The sequence below is a fragment of the Thamnophis elegans genome, chromosome Z (assembly GCF_009769535.1).
Source record: "Thamnophis elegans isolate rThaEle1 chromosome Z, rThaEle1.pri, whole genome shotgun sequence".
NCBI lineage: Eukaryota > Metazoa > Chordata > Lepidosauria > Squamata > Colubridae > Thamnophis > Thamnophis elegans.
In genome coordinates this window covers 26,860,749-26,878,549 of record NC_045558.1, presented here as the reverse complement: position 1 = coordinate 26,878,549, position 17,801 = coordinate 26,860,749, and the positions used below count along the sequence as shown (strand labels likewise).

The 17,801-nt window shown below is 36.4% G+C and overlaps 1 protein-coding gene across 1 annotated transcript in view; it reads left to right on the top strand.

Annotated features, from left to right (window-relative positions):
* Positions 1-17,801, top strand: part of CUBN (cubilin) — a 187,038-nt gene that overhangs the window by 25,422 nt on the left and 143,815 nt on the right. Inside the window, 8 exon segments of the mRNA XM_032235067.1 lie at positions 275-401; positions 1,746-1,914; positions 4,481-4,576; positions 6,375-6,487; positions 10,827-10,896; positions 12,621-12,802; positions 14,598-14,760; positions 15,235-15,425. Of these exon segments, the coding sequence (XP_032090958.1) occupies positions 275-401; positions 1,746-1,914; positions 4,481-4,576; positions 6,375-6,487; positions 10,827-10,896; positions 12,621-12,802; positions 14,598-14,760; positions 15,235-15,425 (1,111 nt within the window).

Sequence of the window (17,801 nt, the reverse complement as noted above, 5' to 3'; positions counted from 1 at the left end):
ACAGAAAAAATATCAAGTCGTCATGCTTAATGATGTGATGATTTGCTTAATGGCCACAATCAAAAACTGATCACTGGCGTAGTTAAGTCAGGAGTGATCATGTGATGTTGCAATTGCAACATTTAGTGATAGAGTAACTGGCTCCAAATGTTGGTAGTGAGGACTATTTGTAATATAAACATAATGTAAAAATGATGAATGTGCCTGAGTCAAAATGTTAGATTGGACACATAAAAGGAATATTTATATTAATTCATTATTTTCCTTTCAAAAGTTGCATTTGTACACCAGAAACATATGGACAGTACTGCACAACAAAATTTGATGATTGTCAAGGAAGATCCTCTCTTCTCTGTGGGCATGGGGTTTGTGTGGATGGAAACAGAGAACAGCTCCACCAGGTAAGCAAGAGAAACCTTGTATTAAGAGTAGATATCTGCCAGGAATATTTTATTAGGGATTTTTGCAGTATGTGAGTTGTACTCAATTGCTGAAATAGTTTTTTTCCCCAAAACTTTGAAATACACAGCAGTGCAGTTGCTGTACATCCAATTTCCTGGATGTAAGTCTCTTTTTTTTTTCAAATGCCCTTTCAGTTCTACTGAAGATTCCATTAGCTGTGGAACTTAAATCAAAATTAATCTTAGCTAGCTTGGGAATAATAAAATTTGATTTATATTTATTTAGTTAAACATTTAGCAGCAACATTTTCTTAGAATACTGTGCTCAGCATCCTTCATCAACATAAGAAAAAGTGGAAGTGGAAGAAGGAATCTTCAGTGAAGAAGATCACCATTGGCAGAAGGTATCTCTGCCTGATTGTCGAGGATCTCTGTCTTCCATCACCATGAGGATGGATATGTGTTATCACACTCCACCTTATTCCAAAATTCCCCTGATTTTCTTAGTAGCATTTGGGGAATGTTATGCAGACTGCTGGAGGAAAGGGGGGGACAGGAAATTTTGCTTTCAGAAATTGTCTTCTGTAGGCTACCATCCTGCTGTATGAAGAATTCCACAGTTGTCACTATATTTTAGCAATGTTTTATATGTATATTTTCTTATTAATTCAACATTTCCCATTTTTTAATTGCTACAAAATGAACAGCATCCATACTTTGTTTAAAAGATACGTCTCCAAAATGCTTTGATCTCTTTACAATAATATCTTACTTGTCTTTGTAATAACTATAGTTGCCATTTTGTAACAGAGGTGATTTCAAAGAATATCACCATACTATTTGCTGTGTAGTAGAATCCAGACTTTGTCTTCATGATTGCACTTATGTTTGGATTAGGAACCCATTTGATAGCCTGAAAGTCTGTGAATGAGCAACTTTTATTTACCTGCTTCTTTAGATTATAATTACATAGTTTGCCAAAAATAAATCAGCTAATGTTCAGATTGGTGTGTTTCTTACTGCAGGTTTGAGATGTATTTGTTGTTCTACCTCTGTTTAGGTTCATTTCGTGATTACCCATTATTTTCTACCTTTTACAGAGAAAATTATGGGTTTTCTTTTTCTGACATGATAACAATCTTTCACTGCGAGTAAGCATTAAGCTTTAATTGTTGGAGAGGGGAACAGAAAACCTGAGGAAATAAGATAAACTGAAATTGCATCAACAATTTTGACATGTCAGAATCCAGAAGAATGGCTTGGTAAATGTAACAGTGCAATTGAAGTAACTCTTTTAGGAACATTCTTAGTTATTTTCATGTTTACCTTATTTTAACCTGGCAGCCAAATTATACTTGCATCTGTGATGATGGCTGGATGTCGCCTCCAGGGAGCCTTGCTTGCACTGCTGACATTGATGAATGCAGCTTCCCGAACCCACCTTGTTCCGTGAATCCTCCTGTACGGTGTATCAACATGCCAGGCTTTTATTTCTGCGATTCTTGTCCAGCAGGTCAGCAGTATTTCATAAATGTCCTCTCATTTGTTTCCCAGGGGGATTAACATTGGCATTACAAGGAGTTTCATGGAGCCATCATCTTCCCACCCTTCTTTCTGAGATGCTGTTTTCAAACTTTATATTGCTTTATTTGGGGTATTTTACTATTAAAAATAGTAGCTCTCTATATGAGAATCATAGAGACGCCGTGGCTCAGTGGCTAAGACGCTGAGCTTGTTGATCAGAAAGGTTGGCGGTTCAGTGGTTCAAATCCCTAGTACCGCGTAATGGAGTGAGCTCCCGTTACTTGTCCCAGCTTCTGCCAACTTAGCAGTTCGAAAGCATGTAAAAATGCAAGTAGAAAAATAGGGACCACCTTTGGTGGGAAGATAATAGCGCTCCGTGCGACTTCAGCATTTAGTCATTCTGGCCACATGACCACAGAGATATCTTTGGACAGCACTGGCTTTTCAGCTTTGCAATGGAGATGAAACACCCCTCCCTCCGAATCGGGAATGACCAGCATATATGTGCAAGGGGATCCTTTACCTTTACCTATCTGAGAATCGGAGTGGTCTTGGGGAGGAATAACTCCTGTTTGGCCATATTCAAGCATAAGACTAACTTACCATTTTTTAAAAATGTGATTTGATAGCTGGGAGGGAATGGAGTATAGCTCCCAAGGTACTAATGAATTTGAAACAGGCCATGAAAGTTGTTCATCTTTCTCAATTGTGTCTTAACACATTGGAATATATTTTTAATAGTAATCACTGTCCACCAGATAAGAACAAGTCTATATTAGTTAATTAGGTTCACCTTATATTAGTGTGTATGTGTGTGTTTGTATGTGTGTGCATTTATATATCTATCCATCCTTCCTGTACAAATCTGAACAAATGTACTCTTTAATTTCCTTGTTTATGTCTCCATATACGTAATTACTCACACAAATGACTGTATTTATATGATGCAAAAATAAATAATCCACTGCATTTCCATATTGATTATTAGAGGAATAATATTTCTGAATTACAGTAAATACAAAAATTATATTTAATAAATTGAAAAGCACAATACTTTTTGAATAGGTAGTCTTATATAAACTATTGTTCCAGTTGGTACATGTAGCAAAAGCCTTGAACAGAAATATTAGCTCATAACATAATGTAACTTTACACAAGATGTTAGCATGGTCATTATCAGAAGTTGGAATTACCAGGCATTTGCAGAAGTCCAGATTTCAATAACAGAAAGAATGATTAATTATCAGGACTCACTAGCTTGTTACTGTTCTTCTATCCATTGCAAACTCAATCATTTTAGCTAGAAGACTGTCAGTCAATAATACTGTATGAAACAAGGAAAATAGCTGGCATTGCTTGTTTTTTCTTAGGAAAAAAACCTAAATGGGGAAAAGATTGACCATTGAAGAAGGGGGAAAGGATTGTTGAGAACATCTTGTTCAACAGATCTTAGCCAACTCTCTGTCTTCTATACTTAACAATCACAATGGTGTAAGAATAATACAGACAAACTCTGTTAGAGAAAGGGCAAATGTCCAGGAGAAAATAACCATAGATTTCATATACCTTATAAAAAGAGGATTAAGAACAAGAATTCTTAGCTTTGAGAAGAGAAAGCTGAAGGAGAGTTAGGGCTCTTCAAATACCTTGGAGGAAGTCACAGAGAAGAAATCCAAAACTTATTCTTGCATCATTTGATCATTTGCATCTTCCAAGGCAGAAAATAATGGATTTTATGGGTTAAAAGAAAGTAGATCTTGACTGACTTTTAAAATAATAAATAAATGAATAAATTAGCATCATTTTGTATGGAGGTGCAAATTACATTCCTTTTTAAAGAATTTCCTTCCATAAGAGCTGAAGGGGTACATATTGCTATATTTTAATCCAGTGGTAAAATTCATTTTTTTTTACTTCTGGTTTTGTGGGCATGGCTTGGTGGGGAAGGATACTGCAAAATCTCCATTCCCACTCCATTCCAGGGAAGGATATTGCAAAATATTCATTCCTACCCCAGTCTGGAGCCAGCCAGAGATACTATTTGCCGATTCTCCAAGCTACTCAAAATTTCAGCAACTGGTTCTCCAGAATTTGTCAGAACCTACTGAACTTCACAACTGTTTTAATCCATAGTTGAAAATTACCAAATTATTTGCATATTCTGTTTATGGAACAGTTCATCAAGCCATGTTCATCATGGATATCACCATACTGTTCCTTTTTAATGCATTTTGTGTTAGTATAATAACTAGTATTTTGACAAAGACACAAAGATGTCTTGAATCAATGGAATGCAGTATTTAATATAGTCAAAGTCATAAGATTTGATTCTGCTGACCACATTTCCTCCTGATTTATATACTTTGCAAAATAATTAAATGGCTTGTACTGATGTCAGGGGGATCTAAGCCTCTTCCTAAAATGTAGAAATCTGTGAAACAATTTGCCTTTGGCAAAGAGTTCCCTCAACACTGTTGTCTTAAAAAAGTATTTATTCGTACTTCACCATTCCATCCCATCACTACTCACTAAGTTTACTGTTTTCTTTAAATCAGGCTATGAAGGTGATGGGAAAGTATGCACACTGGTTAATATATGCTCAGTCGACAATGGAGGCTGCCATCCACTTGCTGTATGTAACATCACATCAGGTAATATTGAAAACAACAACATTATGTTTGTATAAAGGCTATATCTAGCCAGAAAAAAAATACCCTTTTCTTAGTTAAAATAGTGTTTCTCAACTTGAGTAATTTGAAGATGTGTAGACTTCCAATATCCCAAATTTCCCCCAATATTTTGGCTGGGAAATTTGGGATTGGAACCCACATATCCTAAATATGATTGAGGTTGATAAAAACTGATCTTCAAGACAAGATAGTACCAAATTTCCATTCTGTATACCCAAGCTGGTTGTTGAACCTTAACTTCCAGAGTACTGAACTGGTTCATCTGACAAAACTTATTTAAAGTGCACAGGGCAGGCCACATAATTGGCACAACTGTATCCTTCAGGTGGGCCCTGACACAAATGAAATGAGAACCAATCCTCAGGGCTGATCTTGGAAGAGCACTCAATGGAAAGGGAAAATTATGAAATTGAACTAGAATCCTGACAATCCTGCTTCAAAACTCCATTCAGCCAAAAAGACATATTAGGTGATTTGTTACCTTCCGTCTAAGTTGTTATGAAGGCTTGGGAAAGTAAAACAGGAAGAAGGAAAACCATGCTTATCCTTTAAGCTCCTTGGGCGGTAGACGGGACTTAAATGTGGCAAATCAAATGCAAATCCAAAAAGACATTGCTCAAAACGTACAAGTGAAAAATGCTGGGAGGTTTTATTGTGTGTGTGCATAAGTATATGTACCTGTATGTATGTGTGCTTTAACTTTTAATTTAATTTAATTTTAATCTCTTACTCCTCAATCTTAGCAACTTTAAAATGTTTGGACTTTGAATTCTAGTAGTTCAGGGATGTCAAACTCTATTTCATTGAAGACCACATCATGGTTGTGCTTAATCTTGGTGGACAAGGATGGGCGTGGGCAGCGTGGACATGGCCAGCATGATGTACCTTGTGTCAGGGGGGCCGTGGTGCCTAACCACTCTGCTAGTGAAAACGAGCTCCTGAGCTCTGTTTTCGGCTAAAATAGCCGCCTATAACCCTCTGCCAGCAAAAAAGGAACCCTCTGTCAATGAAAATGGCTGTGTGCGGCCTTCAAGAGCTCTGTTTTCGCTGGCAGAGGCACCGCAGGCCAGTCCTTTGCTATTTCCAGGGTGGCCTCATGGGCCAGATCTAAGCACCCTGCAGACTGAATCTCCAGGGTGCTTAGAAGCTTTGTACTCAGGACTAGCCACAAACATTGTGCTATATGAAGAGGTACAACATGTTGATGTCTCCAAACACCCACTCAAAGGTTTATGGAACACAACTCAAATTTCTTTGGGAGAGTCTCTCAAATTTCAATAACACCTCCATTTGTTTTCTTTATAAAAAAATATACAGTAACAATATTGTTCAGTATCTGACATGTAACCAGGTGGCACAATGGTTAGAATGCAGTATTGCAAGCTAATCCTTACAAGGCTGGTAAAATTAGGACCCAGATAGTTGGGGGCAATATGCTGACTCTGTAAATTTTTACAGCACTTTTACAGGATGCTGTAATGAAGTGGCATATAAGTTTAAATGCTATTGCTATAGTTTTCATAATGCTTCACATTAGCTACTGACTCTGGCTGGTCAGACATCTTCCTTTTTGGCATTTCCTATTACTTTCTTCTCTGTTCACAGCTCTGATCTCTTCATTTTCTGGCATTGATGCTACTATAACATTTGGGTACTCTCAAATAATGAAAAAATGTGGTGTTATTAAAATAGCAGAAAATAAGGATCCCAAAGCAAATTCAGATTATTGTTTTGACTTCCTCCTTTTTTCTATTTAAAGGACCGGTACCTAATTGTGTTTGCCCAGATGGATACACTGGAAATGGTTATGGTTCAAATGGATGTTTTGCCCTATGCCAAACACACAATCCTTGTGTAAATGGACAATGTCTTGTATGTTTTTTTAAAAGTGAATTTATGAACATGAAGTATTAAATCTTTAGTGCTGTTGTTAAACTTTGATTATATAGACTTGTGCTTTCTCAGACCACATCTATCTTATCAATAGATATTCAAAATGCAATTGATCAATGTATTATTGTTATATGAATTATACTACATTATTATTATTTATTATTATTATTGCATGGTTAATCTTTGGTGAGATTCACAGCCTTTGGAGCTGGTTGGTAGCTCAACAGCTTGAGTCCTAACCTTACTTACTAACGTTACTATTAAGATAACGTTGGAGGAGAGAAGCTGTTCCGAGTAGGGTGGTTTTTTATAGAATCAGAATGTTCAAGTCTGATAAATTTAAAATTTCCAAATAGCGAGGTAGCCCTTTAGGTATTGTTCCAAGGCTCCAATTACAATCAGGACACCACACGATTTCTTTTTCCACAGTCACACAACTTCAATTTGCAAGTGCCAGTACTTTGTCATTTTTTCTTGCTGTTTATCTTCAATTCGTGAATCTCCAGGTATTGCAACGTCAATGAATCATACTTTTTTCATTTCAACTATTGTTTTGTCAGGTGTGTGTGGGCCAAGTGCCTGTCAGTCTGAATTCTGAAGTCCCGAAAGATCTTGACTTTCTCATTCTCTAAAACCTTCAGAACCTGATGTTCTCAGTGGTTTTTGCTGTACTCAAATCCAAATTTTTGGCACAATTTCCAGTGAATGATCTTAGCCACGCGGTCATGGCATTGTAGGTAGTCAGTTTGTGAAATTTTGCTGCACCCACTGATCAAGTGGTCGACTGTCTTGTCTTTCTCATTACAGAGGTGACATTTGCTTTTGGTGGTAACATGTTGAATTTTTGCCTTCATGCAGTTTGTGGCTAAGGCTTGTTCTTGAGCTGCCAAAATAAAGCCCTCTGTTTCTTTTTTCAGTGCTCCTGAACTTAACCAGTTCCAAGTTAGTTTTTGGTCAGCTTTGCCATCAATATTTTTCAAGTATTGGCTATGCACAGCTTTGTTTTTCCAATTTTCAGCTTGCTTCTCAATTACTTCTTTCTTATATTCAGCTTTTGACTTAGTTGTCTTCAAAAGGCCTCCTTTATTTACTTCCTTAGTCATTGGTTCTTCACTTTTCTGGATATAATCATTCAAGCTGTATTTTTCTTCTTCAACAGTCTGTTTTACTTGTAGGAGTGCTTGGCCACCCTTTGCTCTTGGTAGATATAATCAGTCAACATCATTTTTAGGGTGCAAAGCATGATTCATTGTCATAAGCTTCCTTGTTTTTCTGTCCAAATTGTCCAATTCCATCTGGGTCCAGTCAGTTATTCCTGAAGAGTATCGGATCACAGGTATAGCACAAGTATTTAAAGCTTTTATGATGTTTCCTCCATTCAATTTGGACGTTAATATATTGCAAATTCGTTGAATGTACTTGGCTGAAGTTAATTCCTTGACTTTATTATGCATTAAGTCAGAGGCCTCTAAAATCCCCAAGTACTTGTAGCCTTCTTCTAGTTTTACTGCCTTTATCATTTCTTCATTCTCAAGTTCTATTCCATCATCTTCTATGACCTTGCCTGTTTTGGTTGCCATTGTTGCACATTTGTCAATTCCAAACTGCATACCAATGTTTTGACTAAATTCTTTTGTGCTTTCAATTAATAAATTCAGTTCAGCTTTTGTTTTACCAACAGCTTCAAATCATCCATGTATACCAAGTGCGAGATTTTCAGTCCTTTCTTTGCAAGTTCGTATCCATAGTTCATCTTCTTCAGAATGATTGTCAGTGGTAGCATTGAGAGTATAAAAAGTAGGGGTGAAAGGGATCGCCATGGAAAATGCCTCGTTTAATTTCAATTTCACCCATTTCATTAGCGATAAGCTTCGTTTTCCAGAGGTTTATTGAAGTTTCCATGAATTTTTGTATGTTGCTGCTGATGCCAAAGATTTTCAGGCATTTCTTGATCCAGCTAAGGGGAACTGAATCAAATGCTTTCTTATAGTCTGTCCAAGCCATGAACAGGTTGGTTCGTCTTTTCTTTGAATTCTTTAGGATTAGCTTGTCAATTCGCAGTTGGTCCTTTGTTCCTCTTGAATTTTTGCAGCATCCTTTCTGTCTACAGGAAGCAAGTTTTTTCTTTCCAAGTATCCATAAATTTGGTTTGCAATGATACCAGTAAGGAGCTTGTATGTTGTTGGCAAACAGGTGATTGGCCTATAGTTTCCAGGATCCTTTCCTTTTTCTTTATCTTTTTGGATCAAAAATGTCCTTCCAGTTGTCATCCATTCATCATTTTCAGGTGTTTTTAAGATCTGGTTCATTTGGGCTGCCAATCTTTTGTACACACTTGTAAGTGCCTTTAACCAGAAGCCATGTAACTAATCTGGTCCAGGTATATTCCAGTTCTTCACTTTTCTTGACTGTCTTTGCACCATTTCTTTTGTTATTTTCACATCTTCCATTTTATGCACTTTAATAGAATCCTCAATCTGTTTGATCCATTTTGTATTTCTGTTGTGCTTCTTGTTGTTTTCCCACAATTTTTTCCAGAATTTCAGAGCTTTCTATTTATCAGACTTTTCATTTGTTGTTACTCCATCTCCACTTTCTAAGCTCTTATAAAACCGGTGCTGATTTGCTCTGAACTGTGAGTTTTCCTTGAATTGAGTTTCATATCTTTTAATCTTTTCAGCAACGGCAACAACCTTCTGCTTCAGCTCTTCGATTACTATCGCAATCTCTTTATTCTCCAAATCATATCTTACTTCCAGGTTGCTTTTGATCTGTTTGTTCTTTAGTTGACGCCTTAAGTTCTTCAAGTTGCTCAAGTCTCCATTAAATTTTTTGATCTTCAATTCCAACCAGATTTTCCATTTAGGCTTCCTCATCTTGCCTCTGGTTCTTTTGTATTTTCAAACCCAATTCTTTGGTGGTTATGAAGGCTGCTACATACATCAGCTGGTTTGTTTCAGCTAATGTAGTGGTTTGAATGGTTTGTACAGCCTCATTGACCTTTTTTAGTACCTTTTTCAATTCTTTCCGGTTCAGGTTTGGCAAATGTGTTCTTTCAGCATCTTCCATTTGATGCTTTATTTTCTCAGCTAATTCAGCAATATCTGTTGGTGTTTGTTTTTCAGTGCTTCCTTGTTCTTTATCTTCATCCATTTCAGCATCCTCTTCTTCCCTTTCTTCCTCAGTTTGCTTTTGAGTCTGCAAATCATTCTTGATGTTACTCTTCTTTGTTGGTATACTCAGACAATTGGTTGCTTTCTCTTCGATTCCTATTAATTCTGCTGTAGTGAAAAATTTGTGGCTTAGAATTACACATTGTTGGTCCATTAGCCTTTGTTTACTGATATCACAATCTGTGTGGTTCACCTTCCAAATCTGATACATTCATTTTTGAAATCCACATTTTGCTGGCTCAGACTGATAGTAAGCTTTCATAATAGAGGCGTTTCTTCCCTAGTCCAGATTTTTCGCTTTTTCACTTTTTTTTCCAGTAGCTTGTCAGCTCCATTCTCTAGTTGCCTAGCAGAGGGAGCTGAGCCCTGTAGCTCATTTTGCGCAGAATGCCCAGGAGCCATAGCATCCAACGGAACCTTTGTTAATCCGGGTGACGATTCAGCCAGCATAAATTTCATTTTTTCGTATTCACCATATTTGAATGGGTTGTGGAGCAATTTTGTCTGGCCCTTCACCTGAGACCTGTCTGATATGGTTGTACCTGTTCAGCATATCTCTTAGGATCATTACATTAACTATGCAATTGCATAGTATTTTCATTAGTACCTTCTCAATTATATGTTGTCTGGATTCAGATATTGCATTAAGCCAGGAGCAAGCTAAACTCAGTTGTTTAGTCCATCAGTTATTAAGGCTTAGTGTCTGCCAAGAAACCTAAAGAAATGAGAGAGTACACCCACCCGGTTGTAAGTCAGGAAAAAGCCAGGATTCTGGATTTAAACACAACCATGGTTAAATAACTCAAGATACACAACACCCACATATATACAGAGTAAGAAACAAATAAAAGTCCGAACTTTAATGTTTGGCTAGCCTTCTCCCACTGCCACCAAATGTACAAACATACTCCCTTCAAAATATGCAACATACCTTGTTAGTTAGGGTTATATGCAAGATTGCCTAGTTTCTAAGCTTTCTGAAGATTCCTGAATGAGCATGTTAAAAAAATCCTAAAGTATAAACTGAATTTAGCTCACGATACCTCAACATGGATAGAATTAGTAATGTATGAAACTGAGTTTTGCTGGGAAATGAAGCATGCTTGCAGCATTACATTTCTTTTTGTTTGGGTTAATATTTACAGGATACAGTCTATGGCTATAACTGTGACTGTGATCCTGGATGGAGTGGAATCAACTGTTCAAAAAACATTGGTGAGTGTTCCAGAAATCCATGTTATTATGGAGAAACTGCATTACTAGCGTGAATGGCTACTCTTGTGAATGTAAGATAGTTGGACTGGACTGCAGTCTCAAATATTCAGCAAAGTAAATGAATATCTCATTTTGATGCAATATAATATTTCCCCACGGAAATTGTGAATGTTGTGGTCTTTGTTTTTAAAGTGTTGTCTTTGTCCAGTTTCCCCCTTCCCTTGTCTATTGTGAGCCACCCGGAGTCCTTCGGGAGTGGGCGGCATACAAGACAAATAAATACAATACAAATACAAATACAATAATGCTAATAGCAGGATGTAGAATAGCAATAGCAATAGCAGTTAGACTTATATACCGCTTCATAGGGCTTTCAGCCCTCTCTAAGCGGTTTACAGAGTCAGCATATTGCCCCCAACAACAATCCAGGTCCTCATTTTACCCACCTCGGAAGGATGGAAGGCTGAGTCAACCCTGAGCCGGTGAGATTTGAACCGCCGAACTGCAGTTAGCAGTCAGCTGAAGTAGCCTGCAGTGCTGCATTTAACCACTGCGCCACAACGACAGAAGTCCTGTTCGTTGACGAGAGAGTTGTTGGTTCAATGAACCATTCCAAGGCTGGTATTCCCTACATAATTGTTTCTTAATCTTGGCATCTTTAAGATGTGTGGACTTCATTTGAACTATGTGGGGAATTCTGGGAGTTCAAATACCCACATCTTTTTGCCAAGGTTGAGAAACACTGCTTTATATAATCAATTTCTTGTGAATGTGACTCATCACAGAAAGATTTAGGAAGAAAGATAATCTGAACAATAAGGCTCAGTATATAAGTTGAATAGCTATAGTATCTGAGAATGGCATTCAGAAAGGTTTTCTTGAGGGGAATTGCTGCAACTAATCCTGCTTAACTCATTATGTAAGAGCTATAACTCAGATATTCCAGGTCATAATGGACAAGGAATCTTGATATTTATATTTCCAGAAAAGTTGTGAATTACTTTATCTATTAGTAGGTTATGGTCTACCTTATCAAATGCCTTGCTGAAGTCCAAGTAAACTATATCGATGGCATTCTATTTGAGGGAGAGCCTTATTCCACTGGGAATGCCTTGTCCCACATTTGCAGTGGGCCCCGTCAGCTCAATTGTTATGGCTGGGGGATTAAGGAAAAGGATATTCTCTGCTGTTGCACATATCCTCTGGAACATCTTTCCCCTCTTTGAGTGAGGTCAGCTCCATCCCACCTGACCTTCCAGAAGAACTTAAAAACCTACAATAGCTTTGTTGGATAACTTGGTGTTCCAATAGGGCAGCATCACAGTGGAGGTAATTGTTCTCCAATATGATGGTCTCTCCAGATATGTTGAATTATAACTTCCTGGTTTGATCACCTAAAAACTATACAGTATATTCTGTCATCTTTCTTTCCTTTCATCCAAATCTAATGAAGACAAGGTAGAAATGCTCAAGGCATTTTTTTCATGCATTTGAATTAAAATTCAGAAAGAAAAGTTTGTACTTCAAGCAGCTAACAAAATAAGATCACCTATGCCCAGTATTAAATATAATATGACTACCAGAAACCATAATAACAATCATAGCCTTAATGAATGGAAAGTTTGAAACAGCTTCCAGAACTATGATGAAAATATTCAAAAGGAAAGTAGTTAACTTTGTTAAATTTTCTCCTTTCCCTCCTCTACCTACCTCTTTCTCTTTAGAATGTGGAGGAGAACTGACCAGTACATATGGGACAATTAATTCACCTGGCTATCCTGGCAGCTACCCTCCCAATAGGGATTGTGATTGGATCCTTTCAACTAATCCTGGTCTTTTTATTACATTTGCATTTGGCTTATTGAGTCTTGAACATCATGACAACTGTATCAAAGATTATCTTGAGGTAAAAATAATTTGAAAAATAAATGGATAGCAACAGCACTTTTTTAAAAACAAAATCCATCACTTAAATAAGCTAAATAGAAAAGGTTGTATATTATAGGAAGGGTTCACACATAGCATTTAATCTTGGTTGCCATGTTCTAGCCAGTAAGTCATCCAGTAACATTCTAAGAAAATCTTAAACAAAAGTTACAAATCATATTATCAGCTTCAATACGGAAACCCTTGTATCATATATAAACCTAGCCACATACATTTCTTGAACACTATACCACTGATTTTCCAAATTACTGTATTGCACAGTCTACACAAATAGATTCTAAAATTTTAGAAAGTAATATATCAATAGACTTAAATATGAATCTGTATTTTTTCATGATAGTTACATTAAAATATTTTCAGAGGTGCAGCTTCATGTCTAGAAAACTTTGCACAAAAATGGGCATTTAGATCTTGTTTACATTGCATAAGAAATCCAATATGTCATTATCCCATTTTTCTAATAAGCTATCAAAAGAAACCACCACAAATATATTACCTAGAGTTATTCTTAGATAAGATTAGATATCTATCCATATTGCAAACAATGAGAACACACTGAAGTTGTTTCAAGTACACCAACAAAAATATGTCAAATGAAACCTGTTTTATAATACAACATAGTTCATAGTTCTAATCTGAATCATTTCTAACCCCAGGCATGAATCAAAAGAATCATATGAAGAACATTTTAAAAAACAATGTTAAGTGCTTATCTCCATTTATAAGAAAATAATTATTTTTCAAGCACTTCTTGAATCATATGCAGCATTGACCACATAAAGAAAACAAACCTCTTCTATTTAACCAGGTGCATCTTCTGAAGGGTTAATAATGTAAACTACTTTTTAAACAGCCAAACATCCACTGTTATTTTTAATGATGTTATCATGCAACGCTTAAGGATTGTTCGATTTAATAAATATCACTAGCTTTTTAGCTACAGTTATTGTCAGGGGAAGCCAGAGAAATCTGAAGTCCACATCTGCAGCTCTAGAGTTTGAAGGTGATAGACGTGGTCTTCTGTCTGAATATGATGGGAAAAAATAGGAAGAAATATTCTTAGATCATGAACACCTCTAGAAAAATGGGTTGGAGTCATAATTCATGGGGAGTTTGGGGTGAATTTATGTGCACAATTGCATAATCCCTATTCAATTTTTCGGGAAGGGGGGATGCAGAAGTATGTGGCTAAAGGTATAGCTACAGGTATATTCTGCCCTTTCAAAAATATTCTAGCCAGCAAACATAACCAATACAACTTTCTATTGTTCCCCCCTCCCCACAACATGTGGGGCTGAACCCAAAGTCTAAGTCCAGCCACCTTGAATTCCCTTCTGTTCTTAACTCCCGTGCATTTTCCTTAATAGTCACTTGGAAAGATTCTTGTAAAGAGCTAATGCTTGCAATAGATCTTTATAGTTATTTGAACTGCCTGAATCTCCTGATTTCTCTGGCCTTTGACACTCTGGTTTCTAGTCTGGTGCCTTAACCACTAGACCAACTGGCTTATTATTTTTCTTGCAGTCAATGATATAAACAGTTGATCAGTTGAATAGCATCAAATAGAACAATAGGTATCTGGGTTGTTGAAATTAATTTATTACAGGCAATATGAAGTATTGTAGAAAATTAATAATTAATAGAAAAATAGACATAATAATAGATAAAATAGATATGCTTTTGATGTTGGATACAGATGGTACATCTACATTTGACAAAGTATAACAAAGACATGACTACATGCTTTTGCTTAGATTCGAGATGGCCTTCTCTCACAAGATCCCCTCCTTGGGAAATATTGCAGTACTGGGTTACCACCTCCTCTTCAAACCACTGGTCCATATGCTCGGGTACATTTTCATTCTGATGGTTTTCATAACAATAGAGGATTCCATATCACATACATAACATCACCTGGTAAGTGTATTTGTTCCTATCAGCCATCTTCTGGTACCTTTCAAATATGTTAGCAATGGAAACCCTAAATTTAAAATTCTCATCCTGCATAACTAGAATGCAGCAAGCTGTACTGGAGCAAAGCATATTCAGATACTTACTGTTCACCAGCTGTAATTGGGATCAGCAACTCCACTGCTATACAATGTGGTTGTTAAGTGAAACAATACAGTTCAGGCAGCTGTTATTAAAAGGCTGACATTATTTGATTGCATTATTTGATTGTGACTTCTTGCTGGTTTCCCCATTGACTTTGCCTATGAGAAGCTGGCTATGAAAGTCATAAATGGCGACCATGTAAATGCATGCCCATTGCCAAATGCAATCACACGGTTGTGGAGTTGCTGGGATGGTCATAAGTATGAAAACTGATTATAAGTGTCCTTCTTCAGTGCCATTCTGAGTAACCTTTTTTAATTGTTCTTCTTCTTGTAGTGGATCCCAACTGTGGAGGAAACTATACTGATAGCAGTGGGGTCATCATGTCTCCCTACTGGCCCAATTCTTATCTGAACAACAGACAATGTGTTTATATCATTCGACAGCCACCCAATGAAAAAATCTACTTGAATTTCACACACCTAGAGCTGGAAAGACACCCTAACTATACTCGGAACTATATAGAGGTAATTATTAGTTCCTATTTTTAAAAAATGGTAAAGAACAAATTAGATTAATCTAAATCTGGCATTCTCTTTTCTATTTTTTTTTCAGAAATGAAAGAAAGGGGGTCTTGGGCCAGTTAGCCTGGCCCAAGTGTCAAAAAGGGATTACGTATTTCTATTTCATTGTGTTCTTGATATCAATCAGCTTCCAGAGAAAATGATATCAGGGGAAAAGTTTAAAGCAGAAAAACAATCCGTTTTAGCCTAAGAGGTGTGGCTAGGCGGTGTAGCTGATGATGTCATAGTATTACCAGAAAGTATTGGGTTGATATTTTTGGCCAGTATATTACAGGATTTGGAAACTGCTCAATTTAGGCTGCTTGAAGGATTTTAAGGAGTGAAATTGATGTCTTAAAATCATCTCTGTCATCTTTTAAATTATTTGAACAATCCAAACGCTCCAAAAAAACAGAAATGTTGTTGTTCATTCTGAGGAGCTACTATAAACTTGTAAACTATGGTTGTGATTCAGTGGAAAATTGTTAAATTAGATTAAATTAAATTATATATATGTAAGTATGTATGTATGTATACATACATACAAGAGATTATCAATTTCATTAGGGTCCAACATCTACAAAGGACAAGAGATAGGTGAAATTAACCAGAATAAAACAAAAGTTCATGAGCAACAAAGATTATCTGTTCCACTCACTCTTTATTTTCCAGCTATGATGATACTCATCTTTTTATGTAATACTTTTTACTGTTCCTGATCACTGTTGATTTGCACATTACACTTATTAATTAAATCTACACCTTATTTTTCCTCCAAGGAGTGCTTTGAATGGAAAACAGTAAGATTATAAACTTAGAATTGTTTGAAAACCAAGCTAAAGTCCAAATTAATCCAGTTTATAAAATAACCAGTCTAAACAAATAACAGTGCATTTATATTCTAAGTCATTTTACAAAACAAAGGCTTTTCTTCCCAAAGAGCTATAGAATATGAGAACAACTATAAAAAAGCAGTTTCTTAATTTCTTTCAAATATTGTTAAGAGAAAATACTCTCGCCTGAGTTACAGTCTATGTGGAAAAGTTTCATAAATCAAAATGTTAATCTAAATTTCATTATCATGAGATCTAGTTTTGTTTAAAGTAGAATGGAGTGGAGTGGAATGGAATGGAATGGAATAGAATAGAATAGAATAATAGGACAGGAGTGGAGTGGAATTGAATTGAATTTTTTATTGACCAAATGTGACTGGACACATAAGGAATTTGTTTCCAATGCATAAGTTCACAGGGTACATATAAACAGGAAGTGATAGGTTATCACATCATACTTATAATCACTAATCATAAGTTAAAAACAATTGATAAATCCTAAGAAACCTATATAAAAAGATAGTAAGAAAAATGGGAAGATGAGAGTAAGACAGTGCTGTGGAATTAAATGTTCAGCAGAGTTAACCCTCCGGGGGAAAAACTATCTTTGTATCTAGTTGTTTGGCATGCAGGTGTCCTGAGGGGAAAAGTTGAAATTTACAATGTGATCCAGCTATTTTAAGATATTCTTTAAAAAGAAACACATGGAGAACACATGACAGTTTTCCTTCAGCTAATTGGAGAAAATTGTCATATGATATTGGTTGAGGTTATTTAAGGCCCAGGGCTTAAAGGGACCTAACTTTATTATTTGAAAGATGGATGAATATTTTTTTTATTCAAGACAGCAGAATTTAACAAAATGCAATAGCTATTCCTGCACAATTCTGTGTGTTGGGAGTTCAATGAAAAAATATAAGTAAATATGTTATTATAGGATGTTATGTAAAGGAAACACAGATAGTCCTTGACATAACCATTCCTTGTAAGTAGTGACCATTTGAAGCTACAAGGCACTGAAAAAAGTGACATGACCATTTTTCACACTTAACACCATTGCCACATTCCCATGGTCATGTGATCAAAATTTGGACACTTGACGACTGGTATATATCTATGATGGCTGCACAGTCATGTGATCATATTTTGCAACTTATGACAAGCAAAGTCAATGAGGAATCCAGATTCATTTAACAACTGTGCTACTAACTTAACTGCAGTGATTCACTTAACATCTGTGGCAAGGAAGGTCATAAAATGGTGCAAAACTCACATGACACTGTCTTGCTTAGCGACAGAAATTTTGAGCTCCATTGTGGTTGTAAGTCAAGGACTACCTGCATGACTATTTTTCCCTTGGGTTCCTCAAAAGATCCTGGGGTCAGACCTTTAGAGAAAAGTGCTTGAATTTTATTGGAACTAACACAAGTCTAGATTTGGTTCAGGTTATTTGCATCCCAATGCTTAAACCCATTTGGAGATTAGTTGGCCCTTGACTGATCTCAAT